The 21,623-nt window shown below is 38.2% G+C and overlaps 1 protein-coding gene across 1 annotated transcript; it reads left to right on the top strand.

Annotated features, from left to right (window-relative positions):
• The first annotated feature begins 3,327 nt into the window (after positions 1-3,327).
• Positions 3,328-21,552, top strand: LOC139612898 (uncharacterized). The gene is made up of 15 exons (XM_071469043.1): positions 3,328-3,403; positions 3,521-3,806; positions 4,699-4,850; positions 5,199-5,478; positions 5,679-5,822; positions 9,636-9,700; positions 10,193-10,478; positions 11,778-11,932; positions 12,168-12,447; positions 14,140-14,287; positions 17,977-18,163; positions 18,595-18,889; positions 19,244-19,398; positions 20,590-20,869; positions 21,402-21,552. Exons 1-15 carry the CDS (start codon positions 3,343-3,345, stop codon positions 21,550-21,552), a joined length of 2,925 nt encoding a protein of 974 aa, XP_071325144.1. The 5' UTR covers positions 3,328-3,342.
• The last annotated feature ends 71 nt before the right edge of the window (positions 21,553-21,623 follow it).

The raw sequence follows: 21,623 nt of genomic DNA, 5'->3' as shown, positions 1-21,623 counted from the left end.
CTTTTCGAAAGTGATGAAAATATAACACAATACGTCTCACCTGAAATACCTTCTGACCGCTATGACAACTTCCGTTTTAATGACGTACTCATTAGTAGTAGTTTTTATTGGCTGCTATTTTGTAGTTCCTTTGCTTTGGTTATTTACATTTTTCTCTTTTTTATCATTAGCAGTGGTGGAAAAAATACTAAGATGCTTCACTTACTTACTTACTTACTACTTTAGTAAAAAAAAAACGGGTAAAAGTCCCTCATTTAAAATCTTACTCAAGTAAAAGTACAAACGTATTGACAGTACATAGCCTACTTGAAGTAGCAAAGTAAAAGCATTCTTCTGCAGAAAAGTGATATATTATTGGATGGCCATTACTGACACATTAATGCAAGAGTCTTTGTTTATGAGTTTTTTCCCCCCACATTATTCTTCAACCAAAGCAAAATAAACAAACATACAAAAATTCAATCTTCATTATAACTGAATTGTATCAAAATTCTGATTGACATGTTTGGTTGTTTACAAGGCATCATGTTTTAAGCTCATTACACAGTATGTTTGTAAAATCTTAATTTGAAAAGAAGAAATCCTTGTAAAATGTAATAGAGTAGAAGAAGTAGACGACCATGCTTGCACAGTTTTGTTTTAAATCATAAAGCAATGTGGCAGACTTCTTTAACAATATGTGGCATCAAACGAAAATACTCAAGTACCTCAAAATTACACGTTCTTTTTTTTTTTTTGAGACAGATAAAAAAAACATGTAAAGTTTTTCCTTATGCCTTTTGAAGGCCTAAAATTATTTGTTGACACCTTCTCTTTTACTATTTTTTCAGTCATGTATCTATTTATTTTTGCGGGCTAATGTTTTGTGTTTTCTTTACACCAGTTATTTTACCATAATTTATTATTTTGTTCACATCTTAAATCCCAGTTTTCTTTGCCTCTTATCATCGGTCGTTTGGTCACTTGTTCTGAGCCATTATTGCCTGTTACTCTTTAGTCTTTTTGTCAGCTTGTTTTCATTATCATTGTCTTTTTATTATTATTTTATTATTATTATATTTTGGGCCAGGAGGTGGAGCAGGTTCACACCATCTCCTCTCTATCAGCAAAAAAGATAGTTGTCTTCATGAGACAAACCTATAAGTTTATATTTTTGAGAGAGGAGATATTTCAGTTCTATGTACGTTCTCTTCACTAGTCTAAGACCACAGCCTATAGAAAAAGCAGTTGAACAAAATTATACTGTATGTGCAGCCTCAAAAGTTATAGGTAGTGAGCTGCTCTTTCTCACTGACAGATATGAGAAACAAGCTCAGATGTGGTCAGAAAAACCTGGCAATGCTGTGATTTTCAACAAGAACAAAAAAACTAACAAACAAAAAAACAAAACAGAATGGACGAATCCCAACCAAAGACCAAAACCAAAATTGTATTTGTCTATCAGTTACCCTGTTGGTGAAACTTAGTCCCAAGCCAATAGGTTCCTACTAAAGACATAAAAATCTTTAAAGGTGGGTCACAAAAAGTTAGATTTTTTTAAAATGTCTAATTTCCCCCAAAAAAACTGTAGTTTTTAATAAATATCCCCAAAATAGGAGTAATTTCTATCAGAGCCACAGAAATAAGACTCAAACGCAAGACTCTCGCAGGTGTTGGTAAAAAGCAGGGTCTTTATTACAAAGGCAGGTTTGGTGCACAGGAATCACAACAAGAAGGCAAACATATCCAAAGGCAAAACTCACAGTCAGGGAACAGCAGGTGAAGAAACACACGAGACAAACATGAAGAGAGTGTTTGAACGCTTGAACAAAGATGAACTGGCACAAAGGACAGGCAGCACCCAGACACTAGGAGGGGAAGACAGACACAAACCCCAGATTCAATATGTGGCAATGGTTTTGAGGTTACCTGGATAACTGTAATTTTGTTTAGTGATATGGAAATGTACATGAAGCACATTACCAATTGATGTAAAGGCTTTGAAATGATTCCTGCATCATCACCTGGGTTGCACCAGCTATTACTGTTACTAAATCCATTAGCAAGCTCTATATTAACCACTATCTTGTTTCAAACCAGTAATTAGCTTAATCAGATTGTGCCATTAAAACCTATGAATGTCTTAGCTTGTAAAGACTTGAGGATTGTGCAAACCAGTCAAAGGAAACACTTTAATTAAGAGCAATTATAGAATTTCCTTGTAGATTACAGACTAGCATATGCTAATCCTTGCAATTTACTCATTTAGTCTTAGTCAAATGTTATAGGCATAATACTTTCTAATGTGTTATTTTTGTGAAAAGTGAGAAACATTGTTAAACTGCATTGATCAAGTTTCAGGTCAAATATGTTGTTGTGTATATATTAGCAAGCTAACATTAGCTTTGTGGTAGTTAGCTACACAACAATTAGCCTACACCCATCAGTTAGTTTGTGTTCATTATTTATGTTTGTTTATTTAATGAGAACTAAACTCTACATAACATATTTTAATGTAGTGATGTGTAAAACTTCACTTAGTAAACAGGTTAATAGCTGCTGCAACGGGCCCAGGTTGGTTGTGGTATTTACTAAGTAGAGAAACTATTTTTTATGTAAAGAAGAGTTCTTAATATTTACACATGTATGGTTTTGGTCTCTTCATTAGATTTGTTGACAATTAGAAAAATGCCAGAATAGCATTTACTACGTTGCTGTTTGTCTGCATCAGCTTTAGAGGGCATTAGCTATGCTCTAGTTTATCTAATACCCATAACATTTTCTTGATGAGCTGAACTATTGTGTTTTTTTTATTATGTTTTTATGAGCACACTACAATAACTTCCAATAAACACTCATGAATTTCCTTCCCAGCGTCAATAAATTTCATCTTATCTTATCCTACTGTATGTCATAGATGATGGGGCAATAGATAACTCAATCTTAAATGAGTGACCACCAGTCAAAATCAAAGAGCCTATTTTTACAGCATCATCAATGGTTGCTGATCACTGACCTACTTTATATTTTAAATGAGCCTTATCTAAACATTTGGAAAAGGGCAAAGGACAAGGGCCATGATAAGATGCACATATAAATATGCACTTTATCAGCACAGCGACTCCTCGTCTTCCTCTGAATTTATTTAGCAAGTCAAGGTATGAGGTTGTACTTAAACAGGATTGTTTAAAAAAAAAAAACTAATTTAATTCTTGTGTGCATGTGCTTAAAGCTTCAGGCTATTTCTTATTTGCTGCCAGATATTTAATTCTTATTTTGGATATTTTACTCCTGGAACAAATAAGTCGGATCTGGGAGAGATTTCACTGGATTTCTTTTATGATTTTAGCCTCGACTAGAACAATGAAACACAGTTCAGCCCTGCTGCTGCTCCTCCTGGGGACGTGCTCGGCTTACAACTATCGTAAGTATCATCAAGTGGAGTGATAATAATGATTAATTTTGGTTGTATGTGTTATGTTGATTTGTTAACTGGATGCTCTGGTCTGGTTAATGTTTATTTAAACTCTCCCATTCATAGAAAATGTGGCTTTGCGTGGCAAAGCAACTCAGTCACACCAAGCAGACTCTGCATATGCGTCTGCCTACAACGCCATCGATGGAAACCGTGAGCCTACATTTGGGGCCGGTTCATGCTCCCACTCTATAGCACAAACCAATCCCTGGTGGAGAGTGGACCTGCTGGAGTCCTACATTGTCACCTCTGTCATCATCACCAACAGAGATGACTGCTGTGCAGAATATATCAACGGTGCAGAGGTTCACATTGGCAACTCTTTACAGGACGATGGTGCTGCAAACCCAGTGTGAGTGCACAGCTTCCTACATGTTTTAACGGATGATATCACATTATCTTCATTGACTCCCTTTATGTTTTATAATTCTTTTTACTGATCACTTTTAAAGCACGCCAGGCCTACATTACACAATTATTCACCTCATATGGGCCAGTACGCAGTTTTAGATCCTCAGGCAGGAGCCCCATTAGCCAAAGCTGAAGCTTAAACCGAAAGGTGGCCACGCTTTTGCCACCAGGGCCCTCGACTTTGGAATGACCCGACTGAGGAGATAAAGCTAGAGGAAGGGACTTCTTTTGAATCACTTCTTAAAACTCATTTTTATAGACTTACTTTTATGTAATATCATCTTTTTATTGCCTCTTTATCATAGTTTTATTGCTTTTATTGTTTGTGCTTGTGTGTGTATGTGTGTATATGATTTTATACAGCATCTACTCTCTCTAATTGTCCTTATTAATATCAAAGTATATTTTATATTTTATTTCATTTCTGTACTACTTTTGTTTTTAAGTTGCCTTCTGAGCCTCTTACATATCACTGTTTTTTTATTCGATTGTCAAAGCACTTTGTAAACTCAGTTTTTAAAGGTGCTTTATAAATAGTTATTATTATTATCAAAGGTTAACATTGTATTTCATTGTGATGCTAAAGAAATGTTCCTTATTACATGTGATGCGACTCACCTCCAGAAACATTTAATAGTTTCTCTCTGGATTTCTTGGTATTATTTTTCTATGTAGTTTTAACTGAGTATTATGCTCATTTACAAATTCCCTGTTCAGAGGGCTAATGAAAGGTGTGGCGATGAAACTCTCACCTGTTACTTTCAACTACGGCAATTATAACACAGAATTACAAAATTCATCTTGCTCTCTCTCTCTCTCTCTCTCTCTCTCAGTGTCGGTGTAATTCCTGAAATCCCATTAGGCCGGTCTTTAAGAATGACATTCACCAGACGTGTGGAGGGACGTTATGTGACAGTGGTTCTACCTGGTCCTGGAAGGCAACTTGTACTCTGTGAAGTGGAGGTTTACGGTTACCGTGCCCCAGGTCCATGATGCCGCCGCCTCATTTCCTATACAGCCATGGTCACACCACAATTTGAACCACATTCATTTGAAAGAGGAAACTTTCACTTCCTGTTACTAATAGATATAAACATACCGTGGATGCTGACATATGACACACTACTACTACTGCGAGCTGCTTTTTTGCAATACTTATCCAAGTTAACAACACAAATCTCCATAACTTCTCCATTGTTTAGTAGTGTTTCTTCTTACCACTGCAAAGGGAAACAACGTGTAAATAAAAATAGATTTCAGGTTCAAGACTTGCACACATTGACATGTTTTTCTGCAGGTAGCATCGATGTTTTCAGCTGTGTCCTTTTTGCAGGAGAGAACCTGGCACTCCAAGGAAAAGCTACACAGTCATCACAATATTCATTTGCCACTGCATATAACGCCATAGATGGGAATCGTGCCAGCAACTGGGACCAGGCTTCTTGCTCTTGCACAAACAACAACATCAGTCCCTGGTGGCGACTGGACTTGGGCAAAACCCACAAAGTGTTCTCTGTTAATATAACAAACAGAGATGCTTATCCAGAAAGACTCAACGGAGCTGAGATCCGCATCGGAGACTCTCTCAGAAACAATGGCAACGAAAATCCCAGGTAATTTACAGACTATTAATCAAAATACGACTAGAATGATCTGCCATAGTGTTTATTTGAAACAGCATATTTAAGATCAATCTAAATAAATAAATAAACAAATCAAGAATACTGATTTGGCACTATATATTATATTAATATTATTTATCCACTTTTAATGATACTCAATGAGTTGCCAAAATCAACTCTTCTTCCTCTAGGTGTGCTGTTATCTCACACATCTACGCAGGCTTCACCGAAACCTTCCAGTGTAACGGGATGGACGGTCGCTACATTAACATCGTCATTCCTGGAAGAAGAGAGTACCTGACCCTGTGTGAGGTGGAGGTGTACGGCTCCAGATTAGATTAAGTTTGAGGAGGTTCAAAATTTACTTAATGACACTGAAATTACATTGTGTTTAACCTGCACAGACCAAGGCTGGATTAGGGGTCCCCCAGGGTCCCCATAAGCCAGATTTAATGCATATTATTTGGGTCTAAGTAATGTGAATAATTATATATTAGTGCCACTTACTAGAATATCAATTATGACAGAAGTGTGTCAAAATCAAGTTTCAAGGCCTTAATTGTTTGTTTATATTGAGCTAATTTGTTTTAAAGTTGTGTTCCCTTATTTTAAGTAATTAATACACAGAAACCATGGGACAAAGCAGCATCATCATCATCATCACCCTCTAAGGCTGCAACTAATGATTATTTTTATTATCAGTAGGTCTGACAAGTACTTTCTTCAATAATCATGTGGTGGTTCAGTGAATAAAATATCATGTATAACGACCTTTGTCGTTACACATGATGATTTCATTCGGTGTGCAGTAAATAGAGGTTCTGAAGGTGCTGGTGATCATGTATGATCATTTCTGAGGATGTAGTGTTGTGTTGAACTACACTGCATTATAACAGATATTTCTGTAATTTAGCCAACAGAGATTTGTAAGAAAAAATAAAAATAAGAAATGTGATGTAACTGTGGGAAACAACAGTGAAACTGCCTTGTGTTTAGCTTCTTCCTGTTTATCCGTCATCGGGATGGGGAAATGAGAAAAGTTGAGAAATTTTATTGAGAAAATGAGCAATGTGTGCAACACTTGAGGCCCACTGTATGATTTAAGATACATTGATAAACAGAGATCTGCCAGTATCGCCAAGCTCAGCTTCTATCAGGACGTCTTACTGTGATGAATCTTGAAGAATCAGGGGAAGATATTTGTTAGTTGTATAATAACATGGAGACATTAAACATGAAACATCTTTCACCTAAATGAGTGATTATGTATGAAGTACTCCCATTCAGTGATGCTACATTCATGACAGTGCAACCAATACACAGGATTATGTAAAACCAGTTTCACAACAATGTAAACTAAATTTACATTGATCCAAGGCTGCAGATTATGTCTACTGTCTATGGGAAGCTGAGATAACAAAATACAGAACAAAGCAATCCTCTTTGAATCAGTGTTGAATTAGTTCTTGGCATATTGACACTGAAAACAACAATTTCAACAACAAAAACAGAACATTACTTTATGTATTTAAAATGAGGCAGAGATTTTGACTTCAAACAAGACAAAGTATTAATGAGATTGTACATTGACCACGGATGACATAACTAGCTGTGTTGGTGCGGGCATCGTGAGGATATACTACTATCGTGATAGCATGTGACAAATTCCCATGTATGATTGTGAGGGTTGATTGCACTCTAAGTGTGCAGATAATGGTAAGTGGTAAATGGACTGAACACTCATTCACTGCTGAACAGCCATCAGGGGCAATCTTTGGTCAGTATCTTGTCCAAGGACACTTCAACTCTGAGCAGGATAAGCTGGGGAAACTTCAGATTAGTGGACGATCTGCTCTACCTCCGGAGCCACAGCCGCCCCGACATGAGCGTGGAGTCTCCTCCAACTCTTCTCTCAAGAGAGGGAAAAAAAGAACATTTCCCAAAAATATCTAACTATTCCTTTAAGACAACTCTGACTGATTCAATGGCTATGGGTTGAACTGACAACAGTCCAGTATAAGCAGACATGCTCCAAGTGCAATAACACACGATAATAAGTGTTGTCATATTGAAAATAATTGGACTGCTTCACATTGTCAGTGGTGAAATGTAACTAAGTACATTTAGTCAAGTATGTACTGTATAATCAACACATAAATTCTCGTGTATTATTATAGACTACACTACCCAGCAGTATATCAAGTAATTAATATTAGCCCCACCTGCACCAGCTGCAGCATTATATTGATGAATCCATAATTTAATGCATCGGTAATTATAATCTAATTATATAATATATGTTGTACTGAAATGGGCCATTCTGAATGAAGAGTACTTTAAGTACGTACTTAAGTAAGTATTTTCTGCTAATGCTTTTGTACTTCAAGTAAACCTTTGAATGCAGGACTTTTACTTGTAACAGTATTTCTATGCTGCTGTCGTGGCACTTTTAGAATAAGGCGTAAAAAAACACATAGTTACAGATACAAGTAAATTCAAGAGAATCGAAAATAGTGAGAGAGCAAAAGAGAAGTAGCAGAGCATTTGAAGTGATGAAACAGACATTCAAGTGACACATTTAACAGAGAAGTTCTTGGGAAATTGAACATTGTGCAAGGTAAAAAAAATTGCAACGAAGCATTTTCAGTATAAAACATTACACTTGTTTTTGTTCTTTGTCTCTAACTGCTTGGTACTTCGGTTACTTTCCATGGTTTCAAAGTCAGAGACATAACTGGTTATGCAGATGTGCACTGCAGTTGTAGTGTGAAGGGGCGGCTGCACTTCACACCACCTTCTGCTCATCCGCTGTGACCCACTTTTTCCCAAATCACACAAACCCCATTAATGTATGATACACTCTTTCACTTTGAGTTGAGCTGGCTGTTGCTTGTGTGCACTTGAAGTGGTTGGTTATATGTATAACTATGACTATAACTATGTGCAAACCTATTTGCCCGTGCTTAGCCAGTAATCTTCACTTGTTTTAAACTCCAACGCGTCTACTAAAATAGTTCATTTTAATCAAACCAGAGTCTGCAGAGGATGTCCAGTGACACCACTGAGTGAGTGTGACATTGATTTTATTACTATGCTTTCTAGTGTCTACTCTTGACTTAATACTATATAAAAAACACTTCTGGGAATGGTCTTGGCTGACCTCTGACATGTATTTCACAAATAGGGAAGTGAAATAAATGTACATAGCATATGGTTGGATAGTGTTGAAAGTGAATATGATCTGATTTCTGATGATTGGTTGGATGTTGATTGTGGTTAAACTGATGTAGAGATGCATATAAAAAGCACAGAAATTGCCAAGCTTTTAGGGGTTTGGAAGCTTGTTATCTTTTTTGTTGAATCACCAGACTCCAGGGAGAACGCGCTCGCTCTGCCCAAGTCTCCAGGTAACACGTTTTATGTCTTTGCAGCATCAGATCACCTTAGTGCATTAATTTTCCTGTATCTCGCTCTCTTGACTTGAGCGTGTTACTTTACAAAAATGTTTATAGCATGAACAGTGGGGACTTTTGGACCTCTGCAACATGAGGAAGAAATAAAATAGCTGTAATATTTTGAATATTAATCTTTAATCTGCACTGAATACCTAATGTTGAAATGTACATGTGGCTTGAATTTATTTTATAGAAATAGTTTAATTTTTTTAATTTGTGGTTTTATCCTTTTGAAATTTCCACTAGGTAAATTTAAGTATGGCAGTTCATCAAACTTGTTTTAAGTACATTTTTAGGATTCACATTTAAAGCGGGGAGCATTCAGTTGAGTTTTTTACTATTAAATTGCTCAGAAATAATAGCTAAGGATACACCCCCGGCCTCCCTAAACTTTACCTATGATTGGTGCCTTTAATTGTTTTTACATTACATTTTACATTTAAATGACAGTGGCCCGGATTCGTTCTCACAGAAATATAACCTACACACAGCTGTGCCATTGACTCTCAGACTCAAACATGGTCTCGTTTTCTGCTCATTTTCCAGTCTCTTGATTGTCACATCCAAAACTATCATTATAATCACTCATCCACAATTCTCAAACAATATATTTCTAACAGTAATAAAGACAAATCAGAGGTGGTATTTTTTAAAATATTGTCTATTATAATAACTGTTATTTATCTCAACCAGAATGATGAAACTCAGTGTTTTCCTCCTGCTGCTCCTCGAGTGGACATCGTCAGCTTCCACTTATCGTAAGTATGATCCCACCTCTTCATTGTAAAAACATCACCACATGCAGTAGAATGCATTCCTGAAAAACATTTGTCATTTGATGATTGCGTGTAAAGAGATGTGTACTGTAAGATACACATTTTAGAAAGAGGAGGTAGAAAAGTAAACACTATCCTAATAAATAAAGTCTTGTCTTGAGTGTTTTGCTTGAAAATCCAGCTGTAGTTGGTGCCGTAAGGAAGCAAGCTATTTCCTTACACAGAGAAATAAAGTCTTCAGGGGCAAAAGCTTCTCAACTCCAGCAATAAATGCATGAGAATTTCTAATGTAGTTTTGCCCCCAGCATCTCAGACCAAAACAAATACCTAACCCTTCCTTTTTTTCTCTATTTTTGTGTATTTTCCTTGATTGCAGTCTGTTGAGCTCTCAGGAAAATGCAAAATTATTAGACTAGATATGGATTTAATCTTAACAATTCACAATCTTTAATATTACAACTGTCTCATTCATAGAGAATGTGGCCTTGCGTGGAAAAGCGACCCAGTCAGACCGTTACGAGCACATGTTTGGATCTGCCAGCAATGCCATTGATGGAAACAGGGACAGTACATTCGGGTCCGGATCGTGCACCCACACCGATGAGCACACCAATCCCTGGTGGAGAGTGGACCTGCTGGACACCTACATCATCAACTCCGTCATCATCACCAACAGAGGAGACTGCTGTGAGCACAGAATCAACGGGCTGCGGATCCACATAGGAAACTCTTTACAAAACAACGGTTTATCAAACCCAGTGTGAGTGAATACAAAAAATAAGACAATATCGTGTAATTTGGAGATTTTTTCTTTTCTTAAAAAAAGCTTTTATTCTGCATTTTATTTTGTGTTTTCATTTGTCTCAGCATTTTTCTCATTTTCACCTCCCCTTTGTTATGTCACAGAAAGAGTTAAAAGGCTCTATAGGGGAAGAAGGAAAGGTTGTTAGTGGTGCATTTTTGATAAGAAATCAGTACATAATATATTCTAGTGTTTGTTTTGACTCACCTACTTATTCGATCAAAGTTTTATTATTAAAAAAAAAAAAGATTTTTAAAATGACTTATGCCCCTACATTCGCTCCAAAAAGCACACCATGGTGGTACCAGTAATCTGATTGGTGCACTATGTTTGTGGGTGGGAACTAAAAAAAAAAATTGTTCATAACAACTTTATGGCCAAACAGGCAGTTAATGAGGCCAAACAGCACTGTTTGTTACTCCATGACTCGTTTGCCATCCTATCATGAACATATGAAGTGAATAATAATTGAGTAATTATTGAATTTTTAGTCAGTCAAATCTTTGTCATGGGAACTGTCCGCCACAAAGCTAAAGCTGAGATGCTAGCTCCACAAACATTTCAAAAAACAGTTTTATCCTTTTGAATAATTGTGCTGTAGTATCATTATAGTTCAGAATTCCTTACACAAAATCAAGAAATCAACATTCAGTTCAGCTTTAAAGAACCAAACCTTCAGTCACAAATAACAACAAGTCTGTTTCTTTAATCTTCATGTTACCATTCAACCCTAAAAAGCCTCATATTATATGAAGTGATATGCCCATGTCTTTTGTGATTGCAAAGCAGGTCTAAGCTCTATATTAATACTGTGAAAGTATCAAAGCCTCAGTCCACAGAGAAATGCACACAGTATTCGGAAACTGAGCCTTAAAATGAGCCGTCAGGACTTCTGTAACTTTGTGATGTCACAACAAAACAGTCACCGCTCTCTGCCATGCTCCAACCTAGACCCACCCACAGTTTCTTGCTGCTATATTTTTATTGTATCACTCAGTAAACATTCAGTCAATCAGAGGAGAGGCTCAGATCCTCTCTTCTGATTGGCTAACCAACCTGCTGTTACTAGAGATCCAGAGAGAAGCCGGAGAGAGGAGATGTAAACCTACACTGAGATGATTTTTGGTTCTTAAAACCACAAATTTATCTTCCTATGGATATCAACACTTCAAATGAAATACTGGTAAAATATGGGACCTTTAAGGGCTGCAGGAGTAACATTTGATTCACGTTTGTCTCTTTCTCTCTCTCTGTTAGCGTTGGTATGATTCCCATCATGGGTGCAGGCGAATCGGACACACTGAATTTCACTAATCGTGTGGAGGGACGTTATGTGACTTTGGTCTTACCAGGTTTAAAAAAGATGCTTACAGTCTGCGAAGTGGAAGTCTATGGGTACCGTGCCCCAACTGGTGAGAATCTAAACTATTCCATGAATATATGAGGACAGTAATTAATAATTCTCATCTTTTCTATAAAGTGAACTGTGATACTTAATAAAAACTTACAGTCTACCTTTGCATTAAAGAAAGTGCTGGTTAATCCAGCCTGTATCTTGCAACGTTATGGCTGCAAATTAAAACACATTTTCTCAATGAGTCATAGGACAAAGAGACTATGCATATTTATATGATGCTCTTTTTGCAGGAGAGAACCTGGCAGTCCAAGGAAAAGCCACACAGTCATCACTATATTCATTTGGCATTGCTTATAACGCCATAGATGGGAACCGCGCCAGCAACTGGGACCAGGGTTCCTGCATTCACACAAAGAATGAGATCGGTCCCTGGTGGCGACTGGACCTGGGCAAAACCCATAAAGTGTTCTCTGTTAACGTAACAAACAGAGATGAAAACCCAGAACGACTCCATGGAGCCGAGATTCGGATCGGAGATTCTCTCGAAAACAATGGCAACAACAATACCAGGTAGTCTACAAACTGGTAACTTGAAGTAATAATTTCTTTGTTCATATCTCCAGATGCATTTCAACACAACATATCTTACAGCTAAGCGTATCAATGTGTTTTAGCCACGCCAGAGGACGGATTGTCCATCGCTTGGTCCAAACCAAAATATCTCAACTACAATTGGATTGTTTGCAATGAAATTTTCTTGACATTCATGTTCCTCAGAGGATGAATCCGGCTGAATTTAGTGATCCCTGATTTTTCCTGTAGCACCACTGTGAGGTTGAGGTTTTTGTTTTTTACTGAATTGTTAGGAGGGATTGCCATGATATTCAAGTCACACATTCATGTCCAGCTCAGGATGAACGATAGTAACTTTGGTGATCCTCTGAGTTTCATCTAACGCCAACACCAGGTCAAAATTTCAGTTTGTCCAGTACTTTAGTTTATGACCAAATACCAGCGAAACTCAAGACATTCGCACCACCCTCAGCTTGACTTTGTGTTTAATGCTAATTAGCAAATGTTAGCATGAAAACAGGCTAAACTCATATAGTTAACATAGTAAACATGACCTATTAAACATCAGTGTTTTAACTTGCCTGTTAACATGCTGATGTTAGCATTGCGCGCTGTGCTGAAGTGCAGGCTCGCAGAGCTGCTGGCATGGTTTTTAATTCTCCTCTGTGGAGTGAACATGGCTGTAGAGCCTTGTCATGTTGGCAGTGGGTGACAGTACTGTGTGTTAGATGAATGGGGTTAATCCACAGATAATTATTTGCTGTTCCCTTTTTACTGGGTGTGTGTGTTTTGACTCATTGATTTAATGGCCTGCAATTTCAGTGTACTGGCTCAATTTCACTCTCTTTTATAATGTAGTTTCCATCTGAGGCAGCAGTGAAAAAAAGAAGCTCTGCTCAACCCACTGTGCACTTCCCACCACCAGGTGGCAGACAGAGTTAGCATGAACTCACTGGTGCATTTAGCTGAGTTGTTGGGGGCAAACAGAGTTGAAAGGAGTTAATATTGGATTTACATTCATCAGGTGGCCTGAAATACAACTCAAAATAAATCTCCATGTTGCACTGTGTTAATAGGATGTGTAGACAACTGTTTGCTAGCACATTTGTCATGATGGTTCCATAAGGAGGAAACATCTTGTGTTTATTCGATGCTATGCTGCCCCCTGGTGGCCAGAAATCTTTTATTATGAAATATATACAATTATTTTTAATTTGCAAAACATTAACAACTCCAGGTTAATAATATCACTGACTTACTAAGCCCTCAATTAGATCAGACTTGGTGTGTATATATTATATATTTTTTGTAATGACAGCTAAACACACTACTAAATTCATTCATTCTATCTTATTTATCTGGTTTTGCTTCTAGAAATATTATGACGTGACTGTCTCTCATGTCCTTCGTTAACACTATATTAATAGAAGCGCTATACAGAATTTAATTATTACTGTCATTATTAAAGCATGTACAAAGTTACTTACAAATCTAGGTATACAAAACCTTTATTTTACTCTCAGTATATGCTGTGTTGAAAACCAACACAAGTTTGGATTGTGCCAGAGTAGATACATGAGCATGTTTAAAGCAACTGTTTATTTTACTTAATTGAAATTTGCCAATTTATTTAACCAGCTTTTTTTTTTTTTTGGAGTTAACAATTGTGATTTCTGCTTCTTCTGCCAGGTGCGCTGTGATCACAAGCATCCCGGCAGGTGCTGTTGCCGAATTTCAGTGCGATGGGATTGACGGTCGCTACGTTAATGTGGTCATCCCCGACAGAGAGGAGTTCCTAAGTCTGTGTGAGGTGGAGGTGTATGGCTCCAGGCTGGACTAGATCTGAGGAAGTTCAAAATGCATAATAACATTTTGCCCTTTCTCATACTAACAAGAAATCACAGGTTAAGCTTCAATATTGCCAGAAAAAACAACATGTAAAGCAATAAATTGCACAATTTTGTCTGAAATCACTTCCTCATGAACTCATTCATCATTTCCTGGTATGACAATAACTGCAAAAAGTATGTTTTTTTCTTTCTTTCCTTCTTTTTTTATTTTTAATTAAAAAAAAAATAAATTTTGTTCCATTGTGGGATTTTCTTTAGGTCACTACTTTGTGCTTAAATATGTTTCCAGTCTGGACACAAATCCAATTTTGGATGGTAAATAAAGTGCAAGATAAGGAGCAATTTCAGACAGTTTGTAATAAAAAGCGTGTCTCTTCCCGCTGTTGATTTACCTGAGGTGATGAGATATTTTGGCATGTGCATCATGCTGTCATTCACTATTAATAGAACCTCCAAATTGCATCTCAGCCTACAACAGCATTTTGACCAACAACACAGTGTTAACCTGGTCAGTTCACAGCAACACAGTTTAGTAACTAACTACGATTCATCCAGTTCTCCAAAGGCAAGTGACTTTAATGTGATCTTTGGTTTTCATGCATCATTTCCCTTAATCTGAGACTATTTTCTCTATGGGAGACAATAAAATAATCTTGACCTTGAGTGAAAGTCTGATCGTCGTACAGCCTTTTACACTGAAAAACACCCAATAATATTGTAATTAACAATAGCAAAAACACAAAGATTGGTATTTAAAACTTTTATCAGTGATGCTGTGGTTTAAACAGACTTAATTATGATTTAATTAAATCTGTGCCAGAGATCTGTGTTCAGACGGTGGAGGACACAGAACAACAGCTGTTGTTGTTCACTGTTGCCTCATAACAAAGAGTGAAATCATTCATTATTGTCATTTTTATAGTTCAATGTAATTTTTAAAGTAACTGTGAATGAAATTACAGTGTTGCATCAGTGCAGTCATCTCTGTGAGTGTGCCATTCTGTGTCCTCAGCTGACCACTGAAATGTCATTAAAATGCATGAGAGGAGACTCCATGAAGTCTGTGATTAATGTCGATCTTAATGATTGACCGTCTGGAGAATGTTGTTGAATTGTCTGTGTTAGTTTGTCTATGAATAAAGGAAAAAGTTACACGCAGAGAGCGTTGACGTTTCCTCATTTAAATTGTATTGCACAATGGGAGGGAAAAGGCCACAAGTCTGGTCCTGTGTGTAGCATTTAAACTTCACTGTGTTAAAGTGTATTTATAGCCAGCAAACAAGCTGCCTGCTCCCTTCAGAACACGCACATACTAAAACACTGCTGTTTCTACTTTCTGTCCCTGAACACGAAGGTCATTTGAGATAGAAGATGCAGTTGTGCCTTTTCCAAAAAACACCTGGAAAACCTGCTGTTCAGTTCTCTACAGATGATAGCAAGGATGTGTGTTTGCACATGGACAGTAGGGACGTCCCTACAAATATTTGAGTGGGCCTGTTCGCACTGTTTGGAGTGAAGTCATTAGATGATTCTGATGTGCCCTCCCAGAGGCTTCATCTCCAAGACAACCGATTTCACTTCCTCTGGCAATGATGTCCAGAAAATCATTACGCCGTACAGCCACCATACAGCCACCGGGGCCTTTGTCACTGTGCTAATGCCAAAATCTCAAGGTCACTCTAAAAGTTACACTGCAGCAATCCTTGCAAGGTTGTGCGCACGTACTGTCAGCAAATCTTGTACATGATGATAAATTACAGTGTAATTTGCTTGTTTACTTGCTACTGCTGCCGCATAATGCGCCAGTTTAGTTTCCACACATCTGTGCTTGCGTATAATGCTGCATGAATAATAATTCATCATAAATAATCCCAGAATGGCAGGAGCCCTCACTGCTTGACAAGTTCCAGTCCTTGTCAACGGGACACGGCCACGAAAATAACAGAAACTACAATAGATGGTGTCAAAACTACCTTCCAGAGACAACTCCCTGCTGCCACCACAAGAGGGGAGTGAATTGCATGATGAATGCAAACAGGTAGCAAATCCTTTACAGGACAGAAAGCTGTTCTGAGATCAGATGTAAGAAGAGATATCACTTCCACTTCAGTATCCTCCAACTGGTGTCTATTTTTAGCTTTAACTGGTCAAGCATTGCCTGCCACTGTTTCCACCGAGCTGGATATTTGAACTTTACTGTGCAAAATGATTTCTGTGAGTTTGTTCTTACATTAATCTGCTTAAAGTGATAAGTTTCTCTGAAATGAAATATATTTACATATTTATAGAAACTGGTTAATTGACTGCCTACATGATATATCTTAATTGATACATGATAACGGACTGTATCTTAAAACACGTCTTCTGTATTTATATTAAAAAGCCTTTATTGTCAGTGTAAGCTTGGCATACGGCGAAATTAGGAGTGCTGCTCCTAATTTGGAGCAAAGGAAGAAAAAGCCAGACGAGCAACATCAAAAAAACACAAGACACAGATGATTCCTAAGGATAAGTATGTATGAATGTAAAAATATATAAATACAAAACATAAATAACACATTTTGAGCAATTGACTGTATTGAAGGATCTCTCTGAATGCTTTTTAATTAGTGGGCAAACATTCTCCAAAAAGGAAACTAAAGAGGTTGGATATGAGTAAAGGAGAACAGAAGTCCTACTGAAAGGTTGTTGTTGGATGCGTGCTCTCTGATCTCTCTGTGAGGAAAACAAAGTGTGCATTAGGTGAAATTTCTGGAATTTGTCATGGGATGTCCTTAGCTGACCACTGAAATGCAGTTCAAATAAATAGGAGCAGACTCCGTGATGTTTTCGATTGATGTTATCTTCATTAATGATTGACTGTATGGGGGAGTTTTCCACAAACTGCTTGGTTTGAAGGGTTTTTAACCGGGTACAGGTCAGCTGAAGAAGAGCTGAATCACTGGACTCCAGGGATAAAACATTTGCTATCAGCAGAGAGCAGCATGAGCATTTTATTTCTCGTTTCTCTCATCGTAAGCCCCCGTCAGACTTTCACCACTTTACATTAACGTGACCGTAATGTTTCATGTGGATTGCATGTCTGAAAAAGCACCCTGGTCAGTTTTAGTCGTGACAACAATCTTACATCTTGGTTTTCATTTCAGCATCCATGTTATCTTTTGACTTTTCGGACAAAGCTTAGCTACTTTCCTTAGAGGAGAGTCGCAAGTATCTCCCTGCAAGTGAGAGCCTGCAGAAACAACTCTATGCTGACTGCACATCAGCTGATGTGAATGAGCTTCTAGTCTTCTCTCTGAATGATCATTTTACAAGTTAATATAGCCAAAATCAGAGAACGACCTTTGTCTTTCGCTGATGTGGCTGATGATTTTGTCAGATGACCTCATGGGTATATAATCAGGAACTTGGACGTGACTGCTGGTTAACGTGGTGTTAATGGGCTGCGTTTCAGTCAATTCTTAATACAGTGCTTAGTTTCTGAATACAGGCAGAGGGCATTTCTCTGTGAACTGAGGCTTTGATACTTTCTCAGTATTAATATAGAACCTAGACCTGCTTTATAATCAAAAAACACATTGAAATCTTTCTACAATATGGGACCTTTAACTAGCTTTGTGTCCTTATTTATCGCTTTAAAAAAATCCATCATTGTTTAAAACTATTCTTCATTTAAGTTAATTCAGCAAAGTTCTGCCATCTTTCTTCCATTAGTCTTCCTCCTGAAGGTCTTCATCAGTCAGTCACTTGCAGTCTTAATTCTATCAACAATTCTCTCTTTCCTGTCTCAACCAGAACTATGAAACACAGCGCATTATGTCTTTTGCTGCTCATCTTGTGGACGTGCTCAGCTTACTCTTATCGTAAGTATGATGTGAAGATACCTGTAGTTATGTGTCAACTATAAAACATCACCACCGGTACACATTTTCTCAAAACACACATCTGGTGCTCTCATTTAAATAATGGCTAAGATACTGTATAATATACAGGTATGAACACATTGTGGGGGGAATTGCTGTTCCGCCTTTATGCAGTGGAGGTAATCACAGAGCTAAATCGACATGGCGGGATAGACGGCAGTGCTGTTGTGTAATGTGTTACACCTTTGATCCTAGAACCCTGGCATGCTGTCTAAAATCATCATCATCATCGTCAATCAGGCCATCTTTATTTGATATAGTGTAAACAAGCAAAGGTGTCATAATGAGGGGTGTTCTTAATGGAAATAGGTTTAATAAGTTCGTCCACAGGAGTAATCAGCAACATAAAGCTGTGTCCATTTCTGTTGCAGAAAATGTGGCTTTGCGTGGCAAAGCAACCCAGTCTCATCGCTTCGAGGGATTGAGGGATGTTTTCACAGCTGCCTACAACGCCATTGATGGAAACCGTCAGTCTACTTTCTCAGCTGGTTCATGCTCCCAGACGATAACACAAACCAATCCCTGGTGGAGAGTGGACCTGCTGGAGTCCTACATTGTCACATCCGTCATCATCACCAACAGAGGTGACTGCTGTGCAGAAAGAATCAACGGGGCAGAGATTCACATTGGCAACTCTTTACAGGACAATGGTGCTGCAAACCCAGTGTGAGTGCTTATTGATAGTTATAGGATGTAGAGGAAAGAAAAAAACAACAGCATGAGCAGCCATTATGTTCTTATATTTCCTCCAAAGTAATTTTGCTGCTTATTTTCATTTCTGCACTGTTTAATATTCATCACCACATTTTCCCTCTGGACCAGTGAGAACGGCTCAAGGCTAAAGCAAAGGAGGAATTACTCATTCATATTCTGCCACAGTCAGTTGAAAGAATCAAACTTTTAAGTCCAGCCAGCCCAGTCACAGCCGACCTGTTTCATTAACCATCACACCACTGCATCACAGAATCCCCCAAGCAGATTCTGAGCGTCATTAATGAAATGATTCCTCTCTTCTTTCAGGGCTGGTGTAATTTCTACAATCCCTGCAGGGAGCTCACACACTCTGACTTTCAGCAGTCGAGTGGAAGGACGTTATGTGACTGTGCGTCTGCCTGGTACAGAAAGGATTCTTACACTCTGTGAAGTGGAGGTTTATGGGTATCGTGCCCCAACTGGTGAGGATTTGAGCCATATCACAATGTATAGATAAAATGAATGTGATTCTCAGCTTATTAGTGGTCACAGTTGTTGCCTCTCTAAGAAAATTACAATCTTAGTTAAAGGAGGGGAAAAAGTTCGGGTACCCCTCTACTTGTAAAGTCTCAGAACCTCATTAAGATGACTTGTCGGGACTTGCAAAGCAGGAAGGGTCTAGAATATGAGCACGAGCACTTGAAGCTTGAAACTTCCACTGTCTGGAGTGTCAGCATGAAGACAACATCTGGACAAGCCAGGGTCGTTTTGGAAACAAGTGCTGTGGACAGATGAGGGTAAAATCACCAAAGGCTTGTTTAGAGGAAAGCTTGAGCATTTGATGAAGAGAACAACTTTTAACTGTTCAGCACAGAGGTAGAAATATTCTGCTTTACGTCAGCTGTGGGTGGATCTTAGGCTCCATACTGATACATTTTTGAGCGCCTAAAACTGAGACTTTTGGAAACAATGCTGACCACATTTTAGTTTGAAAACTCCAGGGCTGCAGGGTTGTAGTCTGGACAGGCAGAAAGGGACACCTTCAGAAATACTGATGTAGATGCCCACAGTCGCTCCCTGATGAGGTCTCAGCAGCCTTGACAACAGTGGCGAAAGCAACATGGATAATTACAAATGTTACTGACCTTGTTGTCTTTGCAAGCAGCTGCTTTGCCGTTAAATTCTGCATTTTAACACCACAACTTCCTTTGCTGTATCTCATTTGCAGTATTTTCTGCAACTAATTACCTGCAGAGTGGACAGTCTGCGTCCTGTGCATGCCCAATGTATTGAATAGTCTTGTGATATGCATTTTAAGGTGTGGTATTTGTGATAAAGAAGCTAAAACGATCCTAAATCAAGAAAAGAAAAACTCTTAACTGCTAGAAAAAGCATCGGCAAGCTGTGATATCTGACAAAAGGTCAGGGTTTCTAAGTACTGACTAAGTAGGCCCTTATTAAGCCCAAACCTTTGCACATAGCACAATTACTGTTCAAATAAAAAGTAACAGTGCATTATCATTTAGACAGCGTCTCTGCTGAGAGCCTCTCTGCCTCCCAAACTACAGGTTGTGACATACTTAAGCAAATGCACAGTTTGTCTTGACTTTAATGTGATTAAAACAAATAAATCCCCGGTAGGTGTCAGTGCTTACTCCACACTGTTTTTGCAGGAGAAAACCTGGCACTCCAAGGAAAAGCCACGCAGGCGTCACTGTTTGGATTTGGCATCGCCTATAATGCCATAGATGGGAATCGTGCCCCCAAGTGGGAAGACGCCTCCTGTACTCAGACAGATTACATCCTCAACCCGTGGTGGCGACTGGATCTGCGCAAAACCCACAAAGTGTTTTCTGTTAAAATCGTCAACCGAGATTTTTTCTCAGAACGACTCAATGGTGCAGAGATCCGCATCGGGGATTCTCTTGACAACAATGGCAACAACAATCCCAGGTAGTTTACAGACTGTTAACTACAATACTAATATAATGTATAAAACTAAGCACATTTGTCTTATGAGAGGAGCTCAGTAGTTTTATCTTGCAGCTAAAAATGGTGATGCAGGTTAACATCTCCAGTCTTCTACAGCAAAGCAGACTGAATGATACAGCTCGACTGAAAGTGATGTTGATATTTAGTTGGTTGATATTTGTTTTTCCTTAATTACCTCAATCCTAGTTTAGCATTTCTTTACTGCAGTTTATTGTTATTTATTGGCCAACATATACACTAATAGGTAGATCTGCAATAAGCCAATATCGGCTGATAAATCAGTCATATGATATATCAGTCTAGGTCTATTGTATGGAATTGAAAGAAAACTTAGTCACTTTTCATTTTATCACCACCAAACCCTAATAAAAACATCACCACACCAACAGTCTAAGAAAGTGAAGCCTAAAAACACCCAGTGCCACTGGTGAAAAGGAATTCCCTGTCTTTTAGTCAACCTTTTTAACAAAGTGGTTTCTGCTTCTTCTGCCAGGTGCGCTGTGATCACACACATCCCAGCAAGCGCTATTGTTGAATTCCCGTGTAATGGGTTGGACGGTCGCTACGTTAACGTGCTCATCCCCGGAAGACGCGAGTACCTGAGCCTGTGCGAGGTGGAGGTGTACGGCTCTGTCCTGGATTAGCTTTAAAAGTTTAATTCATTTGCAAAAATCTAGTCGTTACCATTATAACTAATGGGATCAACAGATTAGAA

This window comes from Trachinotus anak, unplaced genomic scaffold, assembly GCF_046630095.1.
Source record: "Trachinotus anak isolate AG129_WGS33_773 ecotype Australia unplaced genomic scaffold, CSIRO_AGI_Tana_v1 ptg000032l, whole genome shotgun sequence".
NCBI classification, from domain to species: domain Eukaryota; kingdom Metazoa; phylum Chordata; class Actinopteri; order Carangiformes; family Carangidae; genus Trachinotus; species Trachinotus anak.
Note: the sequence above shows the minus strand (reverse complement) of the source record. Positions and strands in the feature narration are given on the sequence as shown.